This window comes from Prionailurus bengalensis, chromosome D1, assembly GCF_016509475.1.
Source record: "Prionailurus bengalensis isolate Pbe53 chromosome D1, Fcat_Pben_1.1_paternal_pri, whole genome shotgun sequence".
Classification (NCBI taxonomy): domain Eukaryota; kingdom Metazoa; phylum Chordata; class Mammalia; order Carnivora; family Felidae; genus Prionailurus; species Prionailurus bengalensis.
In genome coordinates this window covers 88593056-88618525 of record NC_057346.1, presented here as the reverse complement: position 1 = coordinate 88618525, position 25470 = coordinate 88593056, and the positions used below count along the sequence as shown (strand labels likewise).

Below are 25470 nucleotides of genomic sequence, written 5' to 3'. Positions count from 1 at the left end.
AAGAATGTGGGTTCAAACCGCAGCTCTTCCTCTGACTGTATGGCCAGACACGTGAGTCAACTTCAGAGCCCAAGTGTCCCCCCACCTGTAAAACGGGGAGAATACTACCCACCGATCAGAACCGTAAGGAATTAAATGCACAAAATTACATCAGAGCATCAGAGCAACTGAATGGGCACACAAGCAGCAGATAACCTACTGACTGGGCCGCAGACAGGGACAGGTCCCCCAGCTGGTTTAGGAAATACATCCGGGAGACGGCCGGGATCAGGTCCATGATGAGATGATAGTCCACCATGTTCCGTGAGTACATCTCCAGCCTCTTCAGGTCATAGGGGAGGAAGAGGGCTTCCAGTTCGGCCCGGCACAGTGCTGTCCAAGCAACAGAGCCAGACACGTTAGAGCAGCCGGACGTCCTTGCAAGGCCTGATGGGGTTCCCAAGTAACACACAGTGGTCCCCCTGGTGGCGCCCTAACAGCTGCTCCTCCACAGGGCCTCCTCTGGGCCAGCCCTGACCTTTCTCTTGCCAAGGGCAGGCGGCCTCAGGCCACGCAGGGAGGGGGGACAGTTGGCATGTCACCCTTGCTCAGAGTTCCACGCCAGCCCATCAGACCAAGGAAAGGCTCCAGCGTCCCAGGGACAGAGGAGCGCAACACTCCTTCCCCACTTTGCCACTTCTCCTCAGGACCCAGCTTCACAGAAAGTGTGTATGCTCTGCCCAGTTTGAGGAAAACAGATTTTTCCATTAAAATATAATTGACAAAAAAAAAGAAAAAAGAAAAGATACACACACATACCCAGCAGCAGAAAAAACCTACAGCTATTAATACTAATGATCCATTACACTTTTTAATATTTTAAATATTCCAACGGAATTTACATGTCCAAAGCACTTCCCATGTGTCAGCCACAGGAGGAGGAGCACATATTATTACAAATTTCATGAATGAGGACACTGAGCCTGAGAATTAAGCTGGTTACTCTAGCTCACAGAATTTAAATCAAGTTCCACAATTAACTAGCTATATGAACTTATTTAACACCCAAAGTCTTGTTACAAAGATGGAAAGTATTGTGGGCGCAGGTGCCCCTAAGGCAGAGCGGGGTCAGCTGGGGCAAAGGCAGGAAGGGGGGGTCAGTGGGAGATGCAGGCTGGGGGCCCATCCCTCAATTCTTAAGCCAGCCTTCCTGGACCACCACGTCCACCTCCTGCCTCCACAAAACCAAGCCACTACCAGCCCTCTGCGCCAGTCCGCGCGGCTCACCTGGCTGTGCTGGCTTCCCGATGTTCCTGTTCTGAATGATGTTCAGAGCCAGGGGAGGCGAGAAGGTGCCGAACTGGTAGGACAGCAGGGCTAGGAACCGCCTTCGGAAGTCTGTGGAGGACAACCGCACAGAGTCAGAGGTCTGGGGGCCGCCTGCCTGTCACCTGTCTCCCTTCTACTCTAATTTACCTTTCCAAAAGGCCGGGAGCCAGGCTCCCTGGTCAGCCTCATCCTCATCAGTCAGTGTCTTCAGCATGATGCACGAGTGTTCTCCAGTCAGGTCATTCTGGAAACACAAATGCCTACTTGGTACCAAGAACACCCTTTTCTGAAGAAGCTGTCATTGTTGAAGGGCAGGAAGACACAGCGCTTCCAGAGGCGTCTCCTTCCTCTCAGCTAGGAGAGCCCCCCACGCACTGCCTGCACGTCCACACAGCCTCATTTCCCGCATAACAGCTTTCAGAGGCCCCTCAGTTCTGTGACTTCCTAGCAGGTGCCGCAGGAGCGGAGCAGAGCGGTTCAAGGTCTGCTCCAGACCCATGGAAGTGAGCCACTCGCACGCCATCAGGTCAGATTCTGAACTCTGAGTCATTACAGCTTAAACTCCACATGATCCAATCAACAGGTTTTGGGTAACTTACAACAAAACTCCCTGCCCCAAACCTAGAGTTCCCATACTGGCAACCAGCTTGCAAATGCAAGTTTCTCTAGGTGCTAAAATAGTGAACATAGGTCTTTACGTTTTTATTACATAACAACCACAAACCCCACACGATAGAAACATCTACTGGATTTTGACCAAAGAGCACTCACATAGCAAAATACCCACACCATGTCACAAATGAGTGGCACACCGCACAAGAGCACAGGGATAAACCGTGGTCTATGCTGAACTCAACGGTCTGCACAAACCTCACAGCCGACCAGCAAATTTAAGCCCAGCCTCAGCCCCACTCACTGACAAGGACCCAGCCCATCTGGGAGCTGCTCTGCCCACAGAAGCAGCCGAACACCCAGTGGTCTTCACCAGGCCCACTTTAAACTCTCAAATGGGCACCGCCCGTGGAAACTGGGGGCTTTGTGCACTCCAAAACAATCAAACCTCCAACGCCCCTTCTCTCAGCCTCCCGTCTGGGAAAACAGAACTTCGTCCTCCCAGCACCAACCCAACCAACTGACCCACACCTTCTGTGCCCAAACTTTCTGCCTTCCCTGTTGCTGTGAAGGATGAGGTGGCCACCTCACCCCCTGCACCCAGGGTCCTACTCCCCCTGCCTCGAGGTCTGCAATCAGCCCCTGTCACCTATACTACGATTTGTGTGATCTCTACAGAATCATACCCTGCAGCAAACAACCATGTTCTAGAATCTCCCACCAGATAAACTCCCCTGAATGCCAGTCTCCCTGCAGCTACCTTGTTTCTCTGCCCCTTTTACTTCCCATATGAATCATCTATTTCCTCACTTCCCATTCTCTCCAGTTAGGATGAGCCCTGAGCTCTCCAGGAGCTGCCTTCCTTCTAATCACCATTGTCCATTGACCATTTATTTGTCCTCAGCTTACTTGCTCTCCGAAAGCGACTGAGTCCCTTTCTTGAAACACTGGTTAATCCTGGCTTCTGACACGCTCCCCAACTTTCTCCTCCACCTCAAGGCCATTCTGCCGTCTCCTGACTCATTCCTCCAAAGGCTGGATAGTCCAGGACGCACCCTCAGTCGACTTTCAGTCCCAGCTTTCGATAACTTTTAAAATGTACTCATTCACTGAAAAATATTTACTGAACACGATACCACATGTAGTAGATGATATTAAGTGCCGGGGTCACGGCTGTGAAGAAAACAAAGTCCTTGACCCCGGGGAGTATATTCTCTTGAGAATACGCTCCCAAGTGTCCATCTCCAGCCCCAACCTCTACCTGGAGTGCCAGACTCCTGCAGGCCACCGCTTGTCTCTGTTCCCATCGGGCATGTGACAAGCATCTCCCACTGTGCCAGGGCATTCCCGCTGTCACCTCCAGACCTGTCCCTCCCCCAGCGGCTCTTCTCGGCAAATAACACCTCTATCTCCCAGTTCTTACTGACTCTCAAGCCAAAAACCTAAGAATTATCCTCGATTCTTTTGGTTCGCTCATCTTGCAATCCAATCCTTCAGTTCTAGTCAGTGTCACCCCCAAACATGCCCGGCCTCGGCCACTTCTCTCCATCTTCACTGCTTCCTCCTCAGCCCACACCCCATCTCTCATCCACCCACATCCTCGCCTCCACTCTTGGGCCACCACCATCCACTGTCTACACAGCAGCCACAGCTCCCGAACACCTTCCTCCAACTGGAGGGAAGAAAACAGAGTCCCCAGCCAATGACCCACGCCAACCTTCTTTTGTTGCTTTCAAATCACCGATTCACTTCCACCTCAGGCCCTGCACTTGTTGCTTAGAAACATATTTCTCAGGGTGCCTGGGCGGCTCAGTCAATTAAGCATCCGGGTCTTGATTTCAGCTCAGGTCATAATCTCACAGTTTGTAAGATCAAGTCCCGCATCCGGCTCTGCGCTGACAGCAAGGAGCCTGCTTGGGATTCTCTCCCTGCTCTCTCTGCCCCTCCCCCACTCACTTGCAGGCTCTCTAAGTTTAAAAACAAAACAAAACAAACAAAAAAAGAAACACCTTTTTCTCTAGGACCGTCCATGTGGCTAGTGCATTATGCTCAGGGTCCAGTTGGAAAGCCCACCCCTCAGAAGCCTGACCACTCAGTACGCTACACTTCCAATTTTTTCTTTACAGCACATAGCGTAACCTAAAAAACTTCTCATTTCTTCACTTTCTTGTTGCCTAATTCTACCCATTAGAAAATAAGTTTTGTGGCTTACCTTACTCATTGCAGGTGCTAGATTCTTTTTTTTTAATGAACTCCCAGTAACTCTCTCCCTTCCATAATGATCCTCCATGGCTTGGTCATCCACGTAATCACATCCCTCCTTCACATACCTGAGGCTGCGCATCTGCAAGCCTCTCCTAAAGACACTGCTACACTTTTCACAAATTCTAGGAGGCCCCCAGGCTGCAGGATTCCAGAATTTGACGAACGAGTCCACACGCACTTCTGCCATTTTACAATCAAGCACAAAGCCAGGTACACACCGAGTGTGCACCACACAGCGGGGGAGCGAACGAAGTGTGTGATCGCATGGCCTTGAAGTGGCGATGGCTGTTTTGGTGTCCATCCGAATAAACCTCTTGGAGGCAGGGCACACGTGCTCAGAGCATAGCAAGAGGCACCTGGGCTCCATATAAGGACAGACCTGTCACCAACTGTAACTGCAAACCCACACCCCTCCTCCACCTCACTCACCGGGGTCTGTCTCAGATACACAGGAACAAACCCAGCTCGCTTCCAGAACCTGCCAAGACACAAAAAGAGCAGGTCACTGTGCGCACCTTCTGAGACTGGCCAGCAGATGAAGACGGGAAGGGCTGGGCAGGGGTGGGGGAGTGGTCAACGGAACCGACAAACACACCAGCTGGAAGGGCAAACACAGTCCACAGAATGCTCATTTTCAGGACACCAAGGCCACGGGGTGATGTGAAAAAGAAAGAGCAGGCAGACCCTTACTTGAGGAGCCTGGGGGTCAAGCCATAGGACACACCCAGGTAATCCAAGCGCTCAGCAGGCCTCTCATTCAGTTTGAGGAGTAAGGGAGGCAAGTCCTTCCGGGGAGTGATGACCTCTTCCAACAAGCTGACAGCCTATAGGATGTCAGGAAGAGAACACAGTCCACCCAGTAAAGGGAGAGGAAGCTTAGTAACATTCCCAAGCACCCCTACCATACCAGGCTCTGACCTAAACACAGTAAAAACTGGGACAGATTTCTCTGTTCCCTGGATTTTAAAATAGAGGCACACCACTCAGTCCAGTGATCATTTCCAAGTATACCAAACACCTGGACATGCATGAAACCACACCGCTCCAAACCCAGAATTCAGGAAAATAGCCACGTGATTTAAAGAGAGACTGGGGCGCCTGGGTGGCGCAGTCGGTTAAGCGTCCGACTTCAGCCAGGTCACGATCTCGCGGTCCGGGAGTTCGAGCCCCGCGTCAGGCTCTGGGCTGATGGCTCGGAGCCTGGAGCCTGTTTCCGATTCTGTGTCTCCCTCTCTCTCTGCCCCTCCCCCCCGTTCATGCTCTGTCTCTCTCTGTCCCAAAAATAAATAAACGTTGAAAAAAAAAAAAAAAAATTAAAGAGAGACAGAGGTGGGGTTCCGAAGATCCAGTTCTGTCATCAGATGGGTCTGGGACTTGGGAAGTAACAAACCGCTGAGCCGGACCTTAAATATAAGGCCTTTCCCCACCTCCTGAATGGGCTACTGTGAAAATCAAGTGAACGTGTGTGAAAAGCCATCACAGTTCCTGGCGTTTATCACCTTACCAAGAAAGACACAACTTCCCTTAGACCCGGCTCAGTGCTGGGCGGCTGTAAGCTGGAGCACACAGCAGCATTACCTAGGAGCTGAGACACAAACCGCTGGGCCCCACTCCTGACCCTCTGAGTCAGCATGACTGGGGGCAGGGCTTAAAAACCGGCATTTTTAAAATAGGTTTCCAGGTGATGCTGATAATGCTGATCTGAGGTTCTCAGCACCAGTGGCAGCTGGAGAAGCAAGAGCTTCTCCAAAACAGGAGGAAATCTGCTGGTGCTCAGACAGCCCAGACCACTGGACAGTTCTAGATGCTCCTGAGAACTATCCTCCAGGAACAAGGAGTTCGGCCAAAAGATGCTTACCTCGCTGCTGACGGTACGAATTTCTTGTGACGTCTCAAGGACCTTTTCCTCGAGACAAGGGAATCTGCCCTCAAAGTACATCTGCAGCAGCTGCAGAGCTCGGCTGCCGTAGCCCATCTGTGAGCAAACATGGAGGGAGACAGACAAGGAAGAGAATGTTCTCAATCTGTCTAAATCACCTCTACGTCCCTGAACTCCTTCCAGAAAGCCTTCACTCTGAGTCACAGTACACTTGGCAAAGAGAATTAATGAAATCCCTCAAAGAGGTCCGAAGAGAGACCCTTAAGAGTGAGCATGCTATGACCCTGACTCTCACACCATCTAGCCTGAGCCTGAGGATGGCTGGCTGGGCTTTCTGATCCACAGACTAGCAAGCCCCAAACTGATGTCTCCACAACGGACTCCCCAGTGGGGATTTCTTTTTTTTTTTTTAATTTTTTTTTTTATTGTTTATTTTTTGAGAGAGTGAGAGACAGAGTGTGAGCCGGGGAGGGACAGAGAGAGAGGGAGACACAGAATATGAAGCAGGCTCCAGGCTCTAAGCTGTCAGCACAGAGCCCAACATGGGGCTTGAACCCACAAACCATGAGATCATGACCTGAGCCGAAGTCAGACTCTTAACCGACTGAGCCACCCAGGCACCCCGGCAGTGGGGATTTCTAAGAGGAGGTAACAGTGAAAAGTAGGTCAGGTTCACAAGAGCTCTGTCCTCACAAAAGAAAAGCAAGCATATACAATCATCCTGCCCACTCGCCACCCCCAGCCCCAGGAAAACTGTTCATGGCAGAGGAGTTCCTGGAACTGCTTATTCCTTGACCAGCCTTCCATTCATACCACCAAATCCACCTGCCCTCACAAGCTGCCAGCAACACGGCTGCAGCTAATAAAGCATCGAGTTTTGAGAAGCATTGAGGACACATTACCCCTTGATAATCCGGGTGAACAGCAATGCGAACAACCCTTCCACCTGAAAGGCCACCGAAGTCTGGGTCTTGGAACTGTGTGGGAGACACAGGGCAGTACGTGAGCAACAAAAAAGTCCTCCAACACCGCCAACTTCACTCACTCAGCCATACCAGGGAAAGTGCAGCACCTGTTCGGACACGGTCCATGGAATCAGGTCCCCCGAAGCCTTCTTGCCTCGAGACAGGCTGTTCAAGATGGACTGGCGAGAAATCTCCCCCTCCAGGCACACCTATGGAGGAAGCAGGACGGTGTAGACAGAAAGGCCAGCCCAGGTACAGAGCCCACTCACAGATCATCAGCATTCTGCTAGTTCCCTGACGAGGCCAGCTGTTTCCACTCCAGTTCCGGCTTCACCCTGTAACTGACTTCCATTTTCAGTGGAACAGTCATTACTCTGCCCCAGGAGCATCCGGACACTGTCATAACAAGGTAGAACACAGACAAACTCTGGCCCAAAGCACAGAAACTACACTAGAAGAGGGTCTCCACACAATGTGCACATGTGCAAACATCAATTAAGACACGGGACGCTCATGCAGCTCTATATGAAATAGTGCAAATTCACGACTCTAGTGTCTAAAAGGAGAATGGTTATACACGGTATGGTACGTGCATAAATAATGCAGCCTTTAAAACCTTTAAAAACTACAGAAATTATGAAAAAAAAATAAAAACTACAGAGATTATGAATATTTGACACACTGCAAAAAAAACAAAAAACAAAACAAAAAAAACCCAGACTACCAAACACTATGATCCCATGTTTCCATCTGTATTTTCTAATTTTAGAAGTACACATGTTGCTTTTGTAATAAGAGCAAAACAAACAAATCCTGTTTTAGGAGGAGCCGTAAATCAAAATACGAGCGGCCAGTTCCAACTTTCATCTATTCACCCATCAGTGGGGCTCTGGGTTTCTGTCGGCAGTGGTTCCCTTCCACACATCCTAACTGTCTGCCCCGGATGACCCAGCTACTTGGCTCCGCACCAGGAACCAACACTCCCCCTCCCAGGCCACAGTTACTGAGCCATTAATCCTTGATTCCTAAGTGGTTCTTCAAATGAATGCCAGCATACCTGGATGACAGCAAGCACTTCGGGAAGGGCATTCTGGGTGGGGGGCACCGGGGGGAGGAGGCAGAACAGAAGGTGGGCAGGCGCATCAGAAAGCATCTGGAGATCGTTGGGGGAGTTCTGTGGGGCACAAATACGGGTCCATGAGAACCACTCCTCTTGTCCTTTACTCAAGAGGCCACTCCGGAGTCACTGACTGGAGCACCACCTTCCCCAAAGCCAAGTGGCGAGCTGAAACTTGGGGAAGCTCTTTTCCAGCATCTTGGCCGCCAGCCTGAGACCCTCCGAAATGGCCTATGTGGGACTTAGACTCAAATGTTTGCTGTCATCTCTCCACGAGCACTGAGGCTGCAGAGGGCAGAGGACTGCCTAGTTAGCACTGTGGAGTTCACAGCGGGGGAGTGAACTTGTCACTTCCCAGAGAAGAGGCTATCTCAAGAAAACCTATCACCACTTCTAGCACCAACTCATCAGCCTCCCGTTAAGGGGTGTTCACAAAAATGCTACCTAGATACTCAAGAAATGTCCTTCCCAATGTGCCCTTTAGTTTTGAAGACTCTCAAATATTCTAAATTTGCATCCAGTGCTCCTTAAGAATAGCCCGGGGCGGGGAGTCCTGGGGGGCTCAGTTGGTTAAGTGTCCAACTTCGCCTCAGGTCACGATCTCACGGTTTGTGAGTCTGAGTCCCACGGCAGGCTCCGCTGTTAGCACAGAGCCCGTTTTGGATCCTCTATCTCCCTCTCTCTCTGCCCCTCCCCAACTTGCGTGCATGCATGCTCTCTCTCTCTCTCTCTCAAAAATAAACGTTTGAAAATAGCCCAGAGGTAAAAGGCTGGGCTGGGTCAGTCAGCACCACCAGGTAACAGCTGCTACATCATCTGAGTCTATCTGATTAGCAGACAAGGGAAAGATAGAAGAACCCGTTTTAAAACAGGCAAAGCTTTCCACCCTCCCCACCCACCAAGTATGGAGTTACGTGCAGGAATCCCACACTCCGTGTGCAAAGCTAGGAGCCCACGACAGGCCTGAACAACCATGGGAAATGCAATCCCTCCGGCAAAGTCAGTGGACCTTGACAACATCAGGACATTTAAGTCCCAATAGAATAGTCACCTGAGCCACTGGGGAATACAAGACATGGAAAGCCGGTAAAGGGGGACTGTCAGAGCTGCAGTTCACCCACTTCAGCCAGCTGCAGTTACCTTGTAGTGAGAAGCCACATAGAGGGCCATAAGCCTTTGGAGGAAAACTTCGGAGGCCTTGTGGTAGCAAAAGAGAGTATCTCTGTTAACGTAGTAGCTGGGTCTGGAGTTAAGGCCAAAATAGGAGAGCCCAAAATAGGACACACTGCTTCCAAAGGGAAACTTGGATATGCAGATGTCCCTCAGATTAGAAGGAAGAGCCCTGTGTCCTGCACAGAACACATTAGGGAAGGAAAAGAAAGGAAATGGAGAATGTCTAACTTTCCCCCTCTCCTTCGAGCAGCAGCCTATGAAACAAAGGGCCAAAACCGAATTCTTCCATCACCCCCCTCCCTTCACTGGCCACAGAACCCGGGAGGATACAGCTCGCAGGCCTCAGGCAGAGGGCAGCCTGAGACTATCCGGGGGATGTTGAGGCAATCCAGGCACAACAAGTCGTTCAGCCACTGCTCCACCGCGTCCCCGGGGGCGTATCGGATGGACTCCTGCAGGGAAACCTCATGCAGCGTTCGCGCTGCTCCCCACAAAACACACACACACACACACACACACACACACACACAATGAGAAACAATTATTAAATGTGTTTGTCTAAAAGAGCAAAGCAAATGTTCTACTTTCTCTTTGTTACCTGATGCCCACATAAATACAGCTTAAAGATTTTAACTGAGTGGTTTTAAACTATTCTGGGGGATGTTCAATTTGCCATGACACTGATCCCACAGGGATCTAAGTCAATGTGACCGTGCCCTAAGGCAGTAACAAACAAGGGCCCAACCCAGAAGGCCTGGGTCAGTCTCCCATCTGGTCACTGGCTTGCTATTCCTTGGGGAAAGCAATTCCCCTTCCTGGGGACCCAGCCTTCGTGCCTGACAGTATGACAGTTTGGTACTGCCTGTGGTGGCATGAGGAGATGATCCACCAAGAGAATCTGTGGGGACCTGCCATGGACGGGCCCATTCAGAGCTCTGGGGGTACCTGATGCCAGTCTGGCTGTCGCTGTGGCCTTGTTTTCAGCAGTGGTGCTGATCTGGCTCTGGGCGCTCTGTTGACGGAGCTGCTGAATCAGCTTGAGGGACAGGGACCGGCCAGTGCCCTCGTAGCTAGGAGCAAAAGCAAAGGCCATCAGGCATGAATGAGGTTCCAAATCTACTCTCCAGGAGAGGACAGAGGACCACCTCCCTCATCCTGCTGAAATACCAAGCTCCTGCTCACTGCTGACAGCCCCATTGCCCTCTAGACTTCCAGCAGGGCATCCATACACCCAAGGAGGCAAGGTGGCCAGCTCGGTGGCTCAGCTGGGGGCTGGCAGTGTGGCTCAAGTGTGGCACATCTACTCAGTACCTCTGGGCAAAGAACTCACACTCACTTTTAGCCTCATCCTCAAAAGGGGATTATTCTACACACCTCACAGGATCATGCGGTGAACTGAAAGGACTGGAAAGATGATGTGTAAAGCATTCAGCATAATGAACTGAACTACATTAAATGGTCCGTGAGTGAGAGCCACTGAAGCAACATGCTTGAAGGCAGGCAGAGAGTGCTTCCAGTTTGGAAAATCAAGACTGAATAAACCAATAAACCACCACTTAGTAATTCCTTTCATCACTACTTTCACCGAAAAGGTGACATAAAACAACTTAACAAGAATTTTGGAAAAAAAGAAATCATCAGATCACTGAGCCAGCTCTTCTCATCTGGATTTCCTCCTTTAGTCACAGCCTCAGGGACCACAGGGGGCAGACTGCTCAATGGGTTTGTTTTTTTAAAGTAGGCTTCATGCCCAGTGCAGAGCCCAATGTGGGGCTTGAACTCATGACCCTGAGATCAAGACCTGAGCTGAGATCAAGAATCACATGCTTAACCAACTTTGCCACCCAGGCACCCGGGTCTTTTCAATCCAGTATTGCAACACTTCGTAGTACTCACTGTGGTCATATTTCAAAACTGTATAAATACTTCCTCTCGTTCAAATACTATTTTTAAAGAAGAATTAAAAACTTGGAATTTTGGGGGCACCTGGGTGGCTCAGTCGGTTAGGCGTCTGTCTGACTTTGGCTCAGGTCATGATCTCACGGTTTGTGGTTCGAGCCCTGCATCAGGCTCTGTGCTAACAGCTCAGAGCCTGAAGCCTGCTTCAGATTCTGTGTCTCCCTCTCTCTCTCTGGCCCTCCTCTGCTCATGCTCTGTCTCACTCTCTCTCTCTCAAAAATAAATAAACATTAAAAAAGAAATTTTGAAAAAAACTTGGAATTTTTGAGTGTTTTATTCTGCCCCACCTCACAGAACAAAGCTTCCTCGAAGGAATTTCATTTACTTACTTAAAAAAGAAGAAAAACAAATAAGCACAAGCAACAAAACAGACTTTTATGCTTCAAAAGGCATTATCAAGAAAGTGAGGAAAATAACAGAATGGAATAAAATTTTTGTAAATCAAGCATCTGATAATGTATTCATACCTGGAATACATAAGGAACACTTACAATTCAATAATAAAAAGACAAACAAGCCAAATAGAAAAATGAGCAGAGGATCTGAATAGCTATTTCTCCAAAGAAGACACACAAATGGCAAAGAAGCACATGATAAGATGCCCCACATCACCGCCATCAGGAAAGTGCACATGGAGACCATAACGAGACTCAACTTCATGCTCACGAGGATGGCTATAATCAAAAAGCCGTTAACACACATGCTGGCAAGGATATGGAAAACTTGGAACCCTCGTACGCTGCGGGTGGGAATTTAAAATGGCGCAGCTGCTTTGGAAAACACAGTCTGCCAGTTCCTTGAGCAGTTAAACATAAAGTTACTATCTGACCCAGTAATTTCACTCCTAGGTATATACCCAAGAGCACTGAAAACACGTCTATGCAGATAACCTATCTACACACCCATGTTCACGGAAGCATTATTCCTAACAGCCAAAAGACAGAAATAACCCAAATGTCCATCAACACATAAATGGAAAAACAAAATGTGTATAAACATATAATGGAGTATTACTGGGCCATAAAAAGGAAGGAAATACCAATAAAAGATACACTGATGAACCTTGAAAACATTATGGTAAGTGAAAGAAGCCAGTCACAAAAGACCCTGTACTGTATGGCTCCATTTACATGAACTGTCTAGAATAGATAAATTTATACAGAGAAGGTAGATGAGTAGTTCCCTAAGGCAGGGGATTAGGGACAGACTGGAGGGTGACAGGTAAAGGGTATGGTTTTTCTTTTGGGGGTGATGAAAATGTAAAAGTGATTATGGTGCTGGTTGCACAACTCTATACAGATCTAAAACCTAAAAATCACCAAATTATACACTTGATGTGGGTAAAACTGTATGGTATACGAACTGTGTCTCAATAACGCCGTTAGCAAAAAAAGTAAAATCCATTTTATTTAAATATTTTCAGTGTAAGGAAGACACAATAATACATCTGTAATACAGAATTCTCTCTTTAAGAAGATGTGATTTCCACACAGAAATCTTTCCAATACTGAAGATACATATTTATTGACCTGGAAAGAGTTCACAAAATATTGTTACATTAAAAAAGAAAATTAAAAGCAATATGTAAAGTATATTTACATTCTTGTTCAAAACAAAAAAGTAAAACGAACACATAGAAAATATACAACAAAAGCTACCTCTAAGGGCGCCTGGGCGGCTCAGTCAGCAGTGGGTTAAGGGTCTGACTCTTGATTTCCGGCTCAGATCATCATCTCACACTGGGCTGGGTGTGGAGCCTGCTGAAGATTCTCTTCCCCTCTCCCTCTGCCGCCTCCCGCCCCCCAGCCTAACAAGCAAGAACCGATAAGGGGAGCAAGGACTCCCACTCCAGGTGCTTACCCGTTGATGGTGGATGCCATGAACACAAGGTAGGGGCCCAGGAGGCTTTTCACCAGGGGCAGGGGGATGGCGGCGGCTTCATCGATCACAACGAGCTCAGCCTGGCCCAGTTTCACAGCATCTGCAGGATGTATATACTGCAGGGAGGAAGATTTCTATTATTACCTGGCCACCCAGTGCCATAGCTGCGGTCCCCATGACGCCTCATAAAGGCCACTCTGTCCTCTCTCGCTCCGTTCCCAGTTCTTTCTCCCATTCCTCCTTTCCACTTTTCCGTGGCAGGGCAAACCAGAATGAGCTTGGAGCCAGACATCTGGGTTCAGAAGTTCAACCACCAACTGTGTGCCCCTGAACAGGTCACTAACCCTCACGGCCTCAGACTCCTCTCCTGGAAAGTGAAGGAAATACCTATCTGACGGCTGCTTGAGAGAAAAATCGGATAAATCTGGAAAAATGCCCTGGCTGGTGCCTGGCCTAGTACTCATAGGTGGTGCTGCCCTCTCCTTTCTCTCTTCTGTCTCATGCTCCCCCCCAGCCTGGCTCTGACTTTGCCCCAGAGGCGGCAAATGGGATGACATCACCATTCTCAAGCACCTGCTACACACTGGGTACCGCGCTTCTTGCGTGGATACTGTCATTAGGAAAACCAACTCTCCCCGCGCTGGTGAGGATGCTTCTAAGACGCCACCCCTTCCTAATACACACACTCACACACCCTTATTTATATTATTAGCATGGCCACCTGATGCCACAAAAAATTTGGCACCCTTATGCATACAAACCACCCCTTCAGTTTCTTCAGGGCTTCCTGCTATTTTTAAAGTTTGCTCAAGGCCATGAAGAGGGATTTTACAGGACAGGAAACCTGAACAGCCAATTAACATAAACAAAGACACTCAACCTCACTAGTAGTCAGTGCAATGCCAAAGACAACAAGGAGATCCCATTTCACATACAGGTAGGTAAAAATTAAATAGCAATAAAACACCCAGTGCTGATGAGAACTTGAAGAAACTTAAAAAAAAAAAAAATGCTGTTGGGAAGGCAAACAGGTACACTTTTTAGAAGGAGAATCTGGCAAAATCCAAGAGAGCTGGAAATCTATTCATACCCTAAAAACCGAGAGCTCCCCTCATCCACCCCTAGAACATCAATAAATGGTAATATAAACATAGAGTGCTTAAACTCAACCCAAGCCACAAGCTTCAATCTTGGACAAATCTTGAAAACAAATGCTGAGTAAGAAAGGCAGGCTGAAAAAGGACAAGTACAGTATGTTACCATTTATGGAGGCATAATTACATAGTAAAACACAAAACATGTGAATCAGAAGGAAATCCCAATCCAGAGTAGAGCTACCTATAGGGAGGGGCAGAAGAAGGGAATGTGATGCGGAGGGGTAGAAGAGGGGCTTCAACTGTGTCTGTGATGCTTTCAGTCTTTAAAACAAAACTAAAAAGGACTTTTAAAATACGAAAGAAACACAGCAAACAACAAAATGTCAACATTTCTAAGGCTTAAGTGCCGGGTATCTGAGTGTTCCACTGATCTCTGCACTTTTCTGAAGTATTTCATTACAAGATCATCTAACTGCTTTGCTGGAAGCTGAATGATAGGTCAGGGAGACAGCAACTCCACTTAGTTAGAACAGCGGAACACACACCCTCGGCTGGGCCCCATGTCTTGGGACTCTTAAGGGGAAAAACTAAACAAGCACCTCATAAAAGCAGCAGAAAGCAGCCCCCTGAAGAGGCGCAGCTGACTTTAATCTAATGTTTGTCTTTTTCTCAATTTCCAGCAAGGAAGAGGAGGCTTCCAAGGGACACAAATGGAGCCTCATGAAGTCAGGTCACCTCTTCTGGGCTTAAACTCCAGTCTGGAGACAAAGGGACTCTGGCAATACAAGCAGGTCTCTAATTACAAATCCAAGGAGCAGCAGGGCTGAGCCTGGGCATTTCAGAGAAAAGTGTTCCTTCCTTGGTTTGTGTACTTTTGAGTTTTAACAGGTCGCCGCACTCTCCCTGCGGCCTCCTGCCCTCCACCTCACCCCACCCCGCCATCTGTACCCCCCCCCACCTCAGCCAAGGGCGTCAGGCAAAAGTGGAAGAAACTAAAGAATGAAGAGATTCTAGAAAGAGACCTAGTAAGAAAAAATTAAGCTCCTTAGATCAAAAGTATAAACACTTACCATTATTTACAATCTGGACCTTTGATAAAAGAAATACCTCCCTGACAGGCATACATACATATGCTTTAACGAGCATAAAGGTCAAAGACATAAACTGCCAAGTGTGCCTGGCCCATTTCCCACCCCGACCCAAGTCCGAAAATAATCGATGAGCCTCCTCCGCTAGGAGCCCAGTGGCTCCCATCCTTTCTGCAAGCCTGTCACACTGATGCTTCTCTACAACTGAACAAAATTGCAGCCTTTGGACAAGTGCAAGCCATTCAGGCCTCCAGAGCACTGGAGATTTATAGAGCTTTCAGGGAAACACTGTTTAAAAAGGAAAATAGGCCACTGGCTAAACCACAAAGATTCAGAGTACATCTTGCAAAGTTCTTTTTTTCTTTTAAATGGAGAGATTATTGTTCTAGTTACAGATGCACCATTTCAAAACCTGCTGTAACCCAGCAAAATGAGAACTGATGTCAGAACAGTGACTGTATTTCTTCTAGCTGATTAGCATACTCACAAATACACTTACTCAATTTTCAAGGTATAAAACTACAACTTTCCATTCTGGCTACATACATTATTTGTTAGTTTGCTTGAATGTCTTCGTTGAGAAGAGGCTGAAAATCTGGACCGGGTTTATCATAAAACAACAACACTGTATACAAGACATGCAATTACACAGGACATAAAATGATGTGAAATTACTGTATTTAAATACAGCAGGACACTGGCCCCACTTAGCAGGGTTTTAGAATGAGCCTCACCTGAATGGTCTGTCTGTGTTCTCGGAATACATTCACTCTGATCACTGCTTTGTTAAATTCAGGATTGAGAGACTGAATAATCTCATAATCCAGATGCTCCTGATGGAAAGAGAGTCAAACCAATGACAAACTTTAGAAACAAGCTTTAGAAGTGAAAATTAAAGTAAGCAGGCATCCCAAAGATTTTACCTAGATTAAACCCAGCTCTGAATCAATGGGAGTTCTTTTCTAATTCCCTACCTGATACTGCAGAGCGTCAAATCCTTTAAATACAAATTCAAAAAGAGTGTGGAGGTTATCAGGGCTTGGGGAGGTAACAAAGATATTGGAGTACCTATTGAACAAAAGAAGAGAACTTTTATAAGTCATTAGGAAATCCAAGAGACTTTTAGGGAACATTAAGAGGAAAGAAGAGATTTTTGTTCGCCCTATCACACAGGCGATAACCAGAGATAATGGCAGGAAAAAAGAACACTTTTTAGGGAGGAAAAGTAAAGCAACTCCAGTTTTGAGGATATTTTTCCTCCCAAACTAACGAAAACACATTAACAACTTGAAGGTAGTATGTCCTGGCAATTAGCTACGACATCTGTGAAGGCACACTGCCCAAAGGTGCCTGGACACAACGCCCTCAGTGTGCAGAGCCAGCATGCTGCTTCCCAAGCCTGTGTCCTGGGACAAGAGGGTGGCTTCACAGTCATCACTGGCTGTGTTGAGAGGGTTCCAAACTGTGAGGCCAGATAGCTCAATCAGTGCTCAGGCCAAGGCCACAGTGAACCTGCAGGGGACCCCTGTTCAGTGTAAAGGATGCTAACGGCTAAGGTGTTGATTGGTACCACTGGAGCAGCAGGGACAAGAGACAAGTCAGGGCTTCGGCTCAGCCCCAGCACTACCAGCACTGACTTGCTGGGGGACCTTGAGTGAGTCACTGAAACTCCCTGAGCCTAGGTTGACCCATCTGTGAAATGCTTACGGAGCTGTTAGGAGCACCAAGGAAGATAATGCATATGAGGACATGGTAAATTCTAGATCCATTATTTCTGACTGCGAAGTTGGAAGTACACACTCTTCTGGCAACTGCATAAATCTTCCACCCAGGACAAAAAACACTCAAATGTAGATCCTCAAAAGCAAACAAGATTTTCTACTGATCAAAATCATTCAAATGCCAAACCTGTACTTTTCGCAGTTGGCAAACATGGTCATACACATTCCCATCTCCTGAAGAGTTTTAACGTTTCTTACCCCCATTTCTTTGCTTTTCTATGTCTGTCCAACTTTCTGTGTGTATCTGTTCAACTTTAAATATTGATCGCGAAGGTCCTGGTGTATGTGTCCACGTGTACCTGCACACGTATATGTGCCCCATGGGGCTGGGGCTGGGGCTGGGGCTGGGCGTGCTTGGGGGAAACGGTATTGCTGTTTTCCAGACCAGAACCCATGACCTACGGAAATCACACAGCAGCCTGCACAGACCCAGGAACAGTTTCCTAGTCCCCTGACCCCTATCCTGCACATTTCTCCCTGAGAGCTCAGAATTCCCAAAGAGGGGGAATCAGACCTCCTTACCCAAAAGCCACTGCCCCAGCAATAGCCAATCCCAGGGCTGCAGACTTCCCCCTTCCTCGGGCAGCCGTGAGCGCAACAGTACTCCTCAGGGTCTTTTCAGAGATCCCCTCAATGAACTTCAAGACAGCTTTGGCCTGTGAAAAGAGAACCCTATCAGGTGAGCTTTGAGAAAGACCAAGTTTCAGCCATCTACTACTACCACTGTGGAGAAGCTGAGGCTAAATCAAAGTGGGGGCAGTTCCTGCAGGAGGCAAGGCTCAGCACTCGGGCTTCTCACTGCCTGGTCATCTCCTCTCAGGCCCAAGGCTTTAAATGCCCCTCAGATGCTGGTAACACCCCATTCATGTCTCTGGTCCAGACCTCTTCCCCACCCATCAAACTCCTGTATACACGCAACTGCCCCTGTGTGTCTACCCTTGTACATCAGACAGGCTTCTCTGACTGACCTGAGGGGAACGCAGTGTCCCCCTCCAGCCTCCTCCATCTACAGTCTTCCCCTTGTCAGTTAACTGTCCAACTGATTAAGCCAAAAGCCTTCTCCATTTTCTCCCCACACTTGACTCACCAGCAAAGCCCATCAGCGCTACCTTCAAAATATGTATAAATCCTACCATTCCTCACCAGTGCCATCCTCTACCGGGCTGGTTGAAGCCACTATCCCGAATCCCCCTCTTACTACAGTAGGCTCCTAGTTAGTCTTTCGGCTTCCCTTTTGTTCCCCTACAGCCTAGACTCAACAGAGCAGCCAGAGGGATCTTTTTTAAAATTCAGCCTAAGAATCCCTCCGGCAGCCGGGCTGAGACACTGTGCATGTGAAACCCTCCACGGCACCCACCTCTCAGAGAGTAAGGCCAAGCCCTCAGGGTCACGTGGCTGTGCCGTGTGACCTCTGTCATCTCCTCCTACTCTCATCTGCTCACTCCGCTTCACCCCCGGCGGCCTCCTTGCTGGTCCTCGAGTACCCCAGGCAGACTCCTACCTCGGGCCTATGCAGACGGTGGCCCCTCTGCCAGAAGCACTCTCCCCAGTGGCCCCATGGCTCATTTCCCCAACTCCTTCCAGGCTTTGCTTGAGGATCACCTTCTAAACAAAGCCTCCCAGAGCCGCAGCCTCTATCTATCTCCTGCACCCCCGACCCCTCTTTGATGCCCTGTGTCCACACTGCACACAGCACCTTCTACTACACTTCAGGATGGGCGGGTTTCCTTGACTCACGGTCAGTCTCATGCCACCAGAACGTAAGCCCCACGAAGCAGGTGTGCCCCTCCTTTTTACTGTTGAGCCCAGTGCCTAGGGTCGTGTCAGGCACCTAAGAGAGCAGGCACTGAGTGAGAGGAGAAACCACAACACTACTTAGGGGCCAAACTCTACTACCCGACTGGCATCTGCCCTGGGAACAGGCCACCAAGACTGGGAAGAAGACCAGATGGTCCAGCCTGGCCTGTCAGGTCCTGAAGTTGCCTTATACACCCAGGCAGCAACACTAAGAAGACACTGAAGAGACATAAGCCCAGGCAAATGGAAGGGAAGGAAGGGGAAGAGCTCCAGGAAGCCAGAGTCTCTCCAGAGGAAACAGTCAGGGGATCCAGGCCCAGCTCATCTTAACGTGGCCTTTGTTGAACACCATATTTTTGCCCTTTTGTTGTTTAGAGAAGTTTTAAACTCCGACAAAACATAACCAGAAAAAATCCACTATTAAAAAAGAAGAGTAAGAATAGAAGAGTAAGAAATCTGAACTGAAAACGCATTCTAAAATAATTTGCTAAAATGAAAAACCAATACACAAACTAATTTACAAAACAAAAAGACCCAGATGACCAGTAATTATATGATAAAGTGCCTGCTTCTCTCATAATTAAAGCAATACAAACAAAAACAGGGATCCTGTGTTCCCACAGCACATTGGTAGGCTTGGAAGTTTAACTGTAGCCAACGCTGGCAAGGCATACGGAAAAGGGCATTTTCACACCCTGTTGCTGGTTCCACAAACTGGCACGACACCTATTTTAATGCACACACAATCTAATCCAGCAACTCTTCTGGGAAAAAAACTTATCCCAGAGATAATGCGTATCTGTAAGAAGATCCTAACAGCACAGTTTATAACAGCAAAAAAACTGCAACCAACCAACCCAATGCCTAATAGGGGATCACTTACACTGTACAGTGTAACCCCTCCACGTATTTTTAAAGTATCCATTTGTATGCGTAGACAAAGGTCCAGAAGTATCCAAAATAAACTGTTAACGGCAGTTGTCTCTACAGAGCGGGACTGCCAAGTAGAAACACCATTTTCCATTTTTAACGAACACTCTTTCACACTCAGTGTTTTTTTTTCTACGTATTTTCTTATAACACTCCTGCTGCTTTTACAGCTTCTCCCTCTTCTGCCCTTTCTCCATCCTCTTGCATTTCCTCTGACAAAGAATATCCCAGACTGGATTCAAAGCCACCTAAAGCCCGCAGCCTCTGCATAGAGAGCTATGTGGCTGATAATTCTATTTCTAGAATGAACAAGGGAATCAGCCTGTTGGGATTCTGCCCCAAGTGGGACGTGTCACTGCAGCTGTTTTCCATCATGAGGGAAGAGTCCAGTGCCAAGAGGCTCACGATCAGAATCCTGAACACACCTGACAAAGTGAAGGCTTCTGGGCACTGCCCGGTCAGCTCTGCTCACCCCAGGAACCAGGAGAGAATCCGAGTTTACCAGCCCTGGCCACCTCCGTGAGCACAGAAATGCACTCTGGAAGCTCCCACCCAGTCTGTTATCTGTACCTACAGATCAGGTCCATCCCACCCTGGAGGGCCTTATCAGGCCTCACTCTGGAACTAGAGTAAGTACAAGGGGCCTCAGGCTCTCCTCTCACTTCTATGCAAGGCGTAGGCCAAAACCTTCATGTCATCAAAACTGAACTGAAATGGAGTAATACAGATGCATCACCCTCTCTTGGAAAAAGCACTGGGGGCTCCTCTTTAAATTACATCCATCTTCCCCCCAGACCCTCTACTCAGGGAATTAATGACCTGGGGTGAAGGGGGATATAATCTCTGGACTTTCCATGAATGCAGATGACAGAGACTAGCCCTGGTGTTGCTGCAGGGGTTCAAGCAAGAGAAAAGGTCCCTTCCCCAAGGAGGATCCAAATCCTCACTTGTCCTAACTTGGCTTCCGCTGCTTTCTGCATGTTCTATTTTACCTCTGCCCTGTCTATACTGGAACAGGGAAGTTCGGAACACCACACTCACCTGGTCTAGGGTCTTGCAGCAATCCACCAACACGCCCACGGGCTGGGTGTCCTGCAAGCTCTCCTTCAACTCCTTCAGCTCCAGATCAGAAGGACCAAGACTCTCATCCTACCAGAGAGGAGAGAACAAGGTCTGCCACTGCCACGAGAGGGTCCACACAAAAAACACGGCCTCACCCAGATTCCTGGACCCCTGGCTGACTCACCGGGGTCTGGGGAGGTAGGGCCTCAATGCTGGCAGCGTGGGAGGAGATGGGCAGGATGCTGAGCTGGTCATCGATGACAAGACACTTCTTACAAGAGGCCAGAGAGAGAATAAATCTGAGGAAGAAAACCGTAATGAGGCGTTGGGGGGAGGGGCTGATACACGATAAAGGTGTGGCTTTTCTTGAGGAAAATGATTTGATGCCCACACGTCTCTAAGAAAGCTAGAAAGAGCCAAAACCCAGCTGGAGAGCAGGGTAAGAGGACTCTGAGCCTCGTCTACCAGGCACCTGAACACATTCTATACGGCAAACAAGAAAACCCAGAACTCTCTCTCTCGAGACGGGTTACAAGCATTCCTACTGTGCACAACTGAGTCATAGGGCCCTTCCCACACTCTGAGGCTCACCCTTTGAGGACTGAGCTGTCTCAGGCCATCCTTAAATGGGGAATTCCTACCCCACTCCACAAATGATCACCAGTCACAAATTTACCTTCTGCCACAAAGGAAGAAAAAACAAAGAAAAGGGAGAAGAAAGCTGCCTCAAGAAATGTAACACAGACATTCCCATGTGCAGGAAAACATGTGTTTGGCTAGAGAAGTCTCCCACAGGTGCAAGAAGAGAACCTCACACGCTACTTTCACAGGCTTCCATTCTATCCAGCAGCACACGGCCGCCCCCCCAGCTTACTCCATCTACTAAATGAAAACACCAGAGAGGATTCAAACTGGAAAGGCCCCAAGCTTCACCGAGGTCAGGATTTCTAAACCTCAGCACCAGCAATATTTCAGACCAGATGATTCTTGGTTGTGGGATTGTTCTGTACATTTTAGGCTATTTAGCAGCACCCCTGGCCTCTACTCACTAGATGCCAGTAGCGTCCCCCCAACTCCCTCCCCCCAAGTCATGACAAGCAAAAGGTTTCCAGGCATCGCCAAATGTCCCCAGGGAGCAAGACTGCTGTAGATGAGGACCACTGATCCAGGCCACAGCTTCTTCATGTGTTTCACAGCCTGCTAACTGATGCTCCCTAAAAAAAGGCTCTATGGTCAAATAAATCTGGGAAACAATCAGTTAAATAGATCCCTGCTGTTGCAACACTTTTTGGAGACTACAACAGGCTAACGTGAATCTTCACATAGGAAAAACTGTATCAGCGTTTCCCAGACGTATCTAGCAGAAACCCTTTTGACATAAAGTCCCTCGTAAAATACTGGTGTTCTGTGAAACACATTTTGGGAAACAGTGATCCAGACAAATCACCCCTTTGACAGATGAGTAAGCTAAAAGCCAGAGAGGAGAGTGACTTGGTTCAGGCCCCAGCTCCCCACTCACTTTCGCTGCTTCCAGTTGGCTTCACCACCACCACTGCTGTCAGGAATCTCACCATTTTGGACCCCTGTGCTACCTTCCCTCAGACAAAAGCACCGCTTTCATCTGGGTCCAAGACAAAAATATTCTCTGCACCGCGGCTCCCCACAATTAAGGACCCGAGAAATGTGCTTCAGACCTACCTCTCGTTAAACCGTCCCACCACATCCTGATGGGCCTCCGTCCTGTATCTTGAATGCACGTCCTGAAAGAGACAACATCTGTGAACACAGACATCCCAACAGCGCTGCGGCTCGCGGTCCAAATGTGAAGCAGCTTTATCAAGCAAGCCTGGGATAAGGAGGCGCCAGAGCGACTGCTGGAAACCCACTCCTCCAGAACCTGCTGTGCTGAACAGCCCAGCTGCTATTTGCTGGAACTGGGATGGATCGTCAAATGCTAAAGGTAATGTTTTTTATTACAACAAACATCCCCTCACCTCGGCTTTGACTTTTTCCACATTTTATCCAGCATCATAAAATGTGTTCGTTCATTCATTCAATAAAACACACATACCAACCGTGAACCAGACATGCCGGGTATACACCGGTATTCAATAAAGCAGGACCTCTGTTCTCATGGAGCCTACAGTCTAACGGTCGGAGGGAAACGAGTAAAAAAAAAAAAAAAAAAAATCTGGCAAATGCTCCAAATGAAAAACAATGTGCAGTGACAGCAAATGGCAGGAGTGTGGCTACTTACGTGGTGTACCTCTGAGGTGAGAAGCAGGCAGCAGGGAAAAGGGGGAAGGAGGACAAACAAACTGATGTGGGCAAAAAGTCATTCATTCATTCACAAGTATTTAGCGAGTGCTTACTAAACACCAGGCACTCTTCCAGAATCAGGGAATGCACCAGTGAGGAAAACTAAGTCCCTAACCTCATGAAGTTTACAGACCAGCACAGGGAGGCAGGCAACAAACAAATAAATATGTAACTTTAGGTAGCTGGCAGATGCTGTGAAGGAAAATCAAGCAGGTCAAGGAGTGACAGACAGTCTGTCCCACAGAGGAGGGGGTATGTGGGCAGGGACATGAATGCAGTGAGAAGCGGGCTGTGCAGATATCCCAATGGCAACAGCAAGTGCACAGGCCATGAGGTGAGAGCATACTGAGCATGTCTGAGGGCCCCTGAGGAAGCCAGAGGGGCTATAGGAGAAGCGGTGATGGGAAGCAGCTACTAAGATCTGTGGAAAAGTCCATGTCCCCGCATAAACGCAGCTTGTGAAACCCTGAGGCCAATTCTAACACCATTCCTGAGCAGGGCCACAGGCCTGTGACTAAAACCTGTCACAAGGAACATGCAAATGGCAATACTGATGGGGTCGCAGACTAGCTGTGAATCCACAGAGACATATTCCCACTCCTAACCATGTCCTCAGCTTTGGGTGGAAACTACCCTTCTCACAGTCAAATCTCTTGCCAAACTGGGAGTGGAAGTGGCAAATGTTCCTTCGTTATCCATTAGCATGAGGACTGGTGGGCAAGTCTGTGCATGGTCCCTTTTTGGTAATCCAAAATGGGGGCACTGGCGTGGCTCTTTGCAGAATACCATTCCAGAAACGTAACTACCTAATAACTGCCACATACATGAATCTCACAGGTATAGAATTTACAAATACTTGCAAGGAAATATGAAATTCAGAGATGCCTGGGCACACTCAAGGTCACTGACTTTCTCTGCAGTGACGTTCTCATTACTTACAGTCAAAGAACTCCCAACCCAGACCTTGTGCTGACTGCTCACTAAAGCCGTTCAACAGGAATTTTTTTTTGTCTACTTCCTTATTTTGAGAGAAGAGGAAAGAGTACACACAAGCAGGGGAGGAGCAGAGAGAGGAGAGAGAATCTCAAGCAGGCTCCATGCTCAGTGCAGAGTCTGACATGGGGCTCGATCCCACAGTGAGATCATAACCTGAGCCCAAATCAAGAGTCGGCTGCTTGACCCACTGAGCCACCCAGGTGCCCCCTCCATAGGAACTCCTAAAAGAAAGTGGCAAACAGCAAAAACACACTTGATGTGAACCGCCACAACTCAGTTAAAAACCATATACCCACCATGGTCATTGTGTACAACTGCTTGAGCGAATTCATGGTCCGTAGGAGGATGACCACCAGCCCACCACCTTCCACTGTTTCCACAGTTCTGGCCAGTAAGTTTGGAGTTAAAGCTTCAAAATCCTGAAAGAAAGAGACCTCAAAAAGGGCTAGTCACACAAAGAGCACCCCCGGGGAAGTTTAACTAAATAAAAGGAGGGCTTCTGAACACGAACCCAAGACCACAGCCCTCACTCAACTCACCAGGAGGGGCCCACACACCTCCCTTTACTTAGGGGCACAGAAGAGAGCCCAGCACTGGGCAAGAGGTGTACCCGGTTTTGTATGACAAAAGTGTGTCTAATAACCTCACACAAGATCCTATCTGGGAAGAAATCCTCTCCAGTGATTTGCACTTGTATTTCACAAATACCTCACGTTCGTTTTCGGATGTGTTTACATAAAACCTATCTGACAAAACTCAAACTGCCCCACATGGGGGAGCCGCTGCCTCAAGGAGCCATCTTCACTGCACCTGGTAACAGTGGTGGCCTAAGAGCACTCACTACCAATCCGTGGCCAGGTGAGAAGCAGCGAAATGCTCCTTTCTAGTCTACAAGGTGGGATGCAAGCCAGCAGTATGGGACAAACAAGTGGAATGTAAGAAAAATAAACCAAAAACTTCCAATTCGTGATTTTTTTCCCCTCATTCCTTTTTTTTTTTTCTTTCCAAGATTTTATTAAAATCCAGTTAGTATAAGGTTGGTTTCAGGAGCAGAATTTAGAGATTCTTCACTTACATGTAACACCCAGTGCTCATCCCAACGAGTGCCCTCTGAATGCCAAAACTATGCAATGCTTCAGGAAGCCGTGTGTCACCCTTGCACAGGGAGCGTGCTACTCCTCTCTGTGTCATTCCAGCTCTAGCATATGTGCTGCCAAGGCGAGCACTTTCCCCTCATTTCT

At 48.3% G+C, this 25470-nt stretch overlaps 1 protein-coding gene and 1 non-coding gene across 2 annotated transcripts in view; both read right to left on the bottom strand.

The window, feature by feature from the left end:
- NAT10 (N-acetyltransferase 10) overlaps positions 1-25470 on the bottom strand; it is a 35379-nt gene that overhangs the window by 5552 nt on the left and 4357 nt on the right. Inside the window, exons 5-24 of the mRNA XM_043580914.1 lie at positions 24526-24648; positions 22613-22674; positions 21099-21213; positions 20894-21001; positions 17648-17781; positions 16319-16412; positions 16079-16177; positions 13139-13275; positions 10265-10389; positions 9650-9800; positions 9287-9383; positions 8087-8203; positions 7137-7238; positions 6967-7041; positions 6044-6160; positions 4876-5009; positions 4615-4663; positions 1456-1552; positions 1267-1377; positions 200-372 (exon numbers count right to left, since the gene is read on the bottom strand). Coding sequence (XP_043436849.1) covers positions 200-372; positions 1267-1377; positions 1456-1552; positions 4615-4663; positions 4876-5009; positions 6044-6160; positions 6967-7041; positions 7137-7238; positions 8087-8203; positions 9287-9383; positions 9650-9800; positions 10265-10389; positions 13139-13275; positions 16079-16177; positions 16319-16412; positions 17648-17781; positions 20894-21001; positions 21099-21213; positions 22613-22674; positions 24526-24648 — 2220 coding nt within the window. The remainder of the gene's footprint in view (positions 1-199; positions 373-1266; positions 1378-1455; positions 1553-4614; positions 4664-4875; positions 5010-6043; positions 6161-6966; positions 7042-7136; positions 7239-8086; positions 8204-9286; positions 9384-9649; positions 9801-10264; positions 10390-13138; positions 13276-16078; positions 16178-16318; positions 16413-17647; positions 17782-20893; positions 21002-21098; positions 21214-22612; positions 22675-24525; positions 24649-25470) is intronic.
- On the bottom strand, positions 25349-25455 carry LOC122484537. Its single transcript, XR_006297605.1, has one exon. It is a non-coding gene; the product is annotated as a U6 spliceosomal RNA (small nuclear RNA).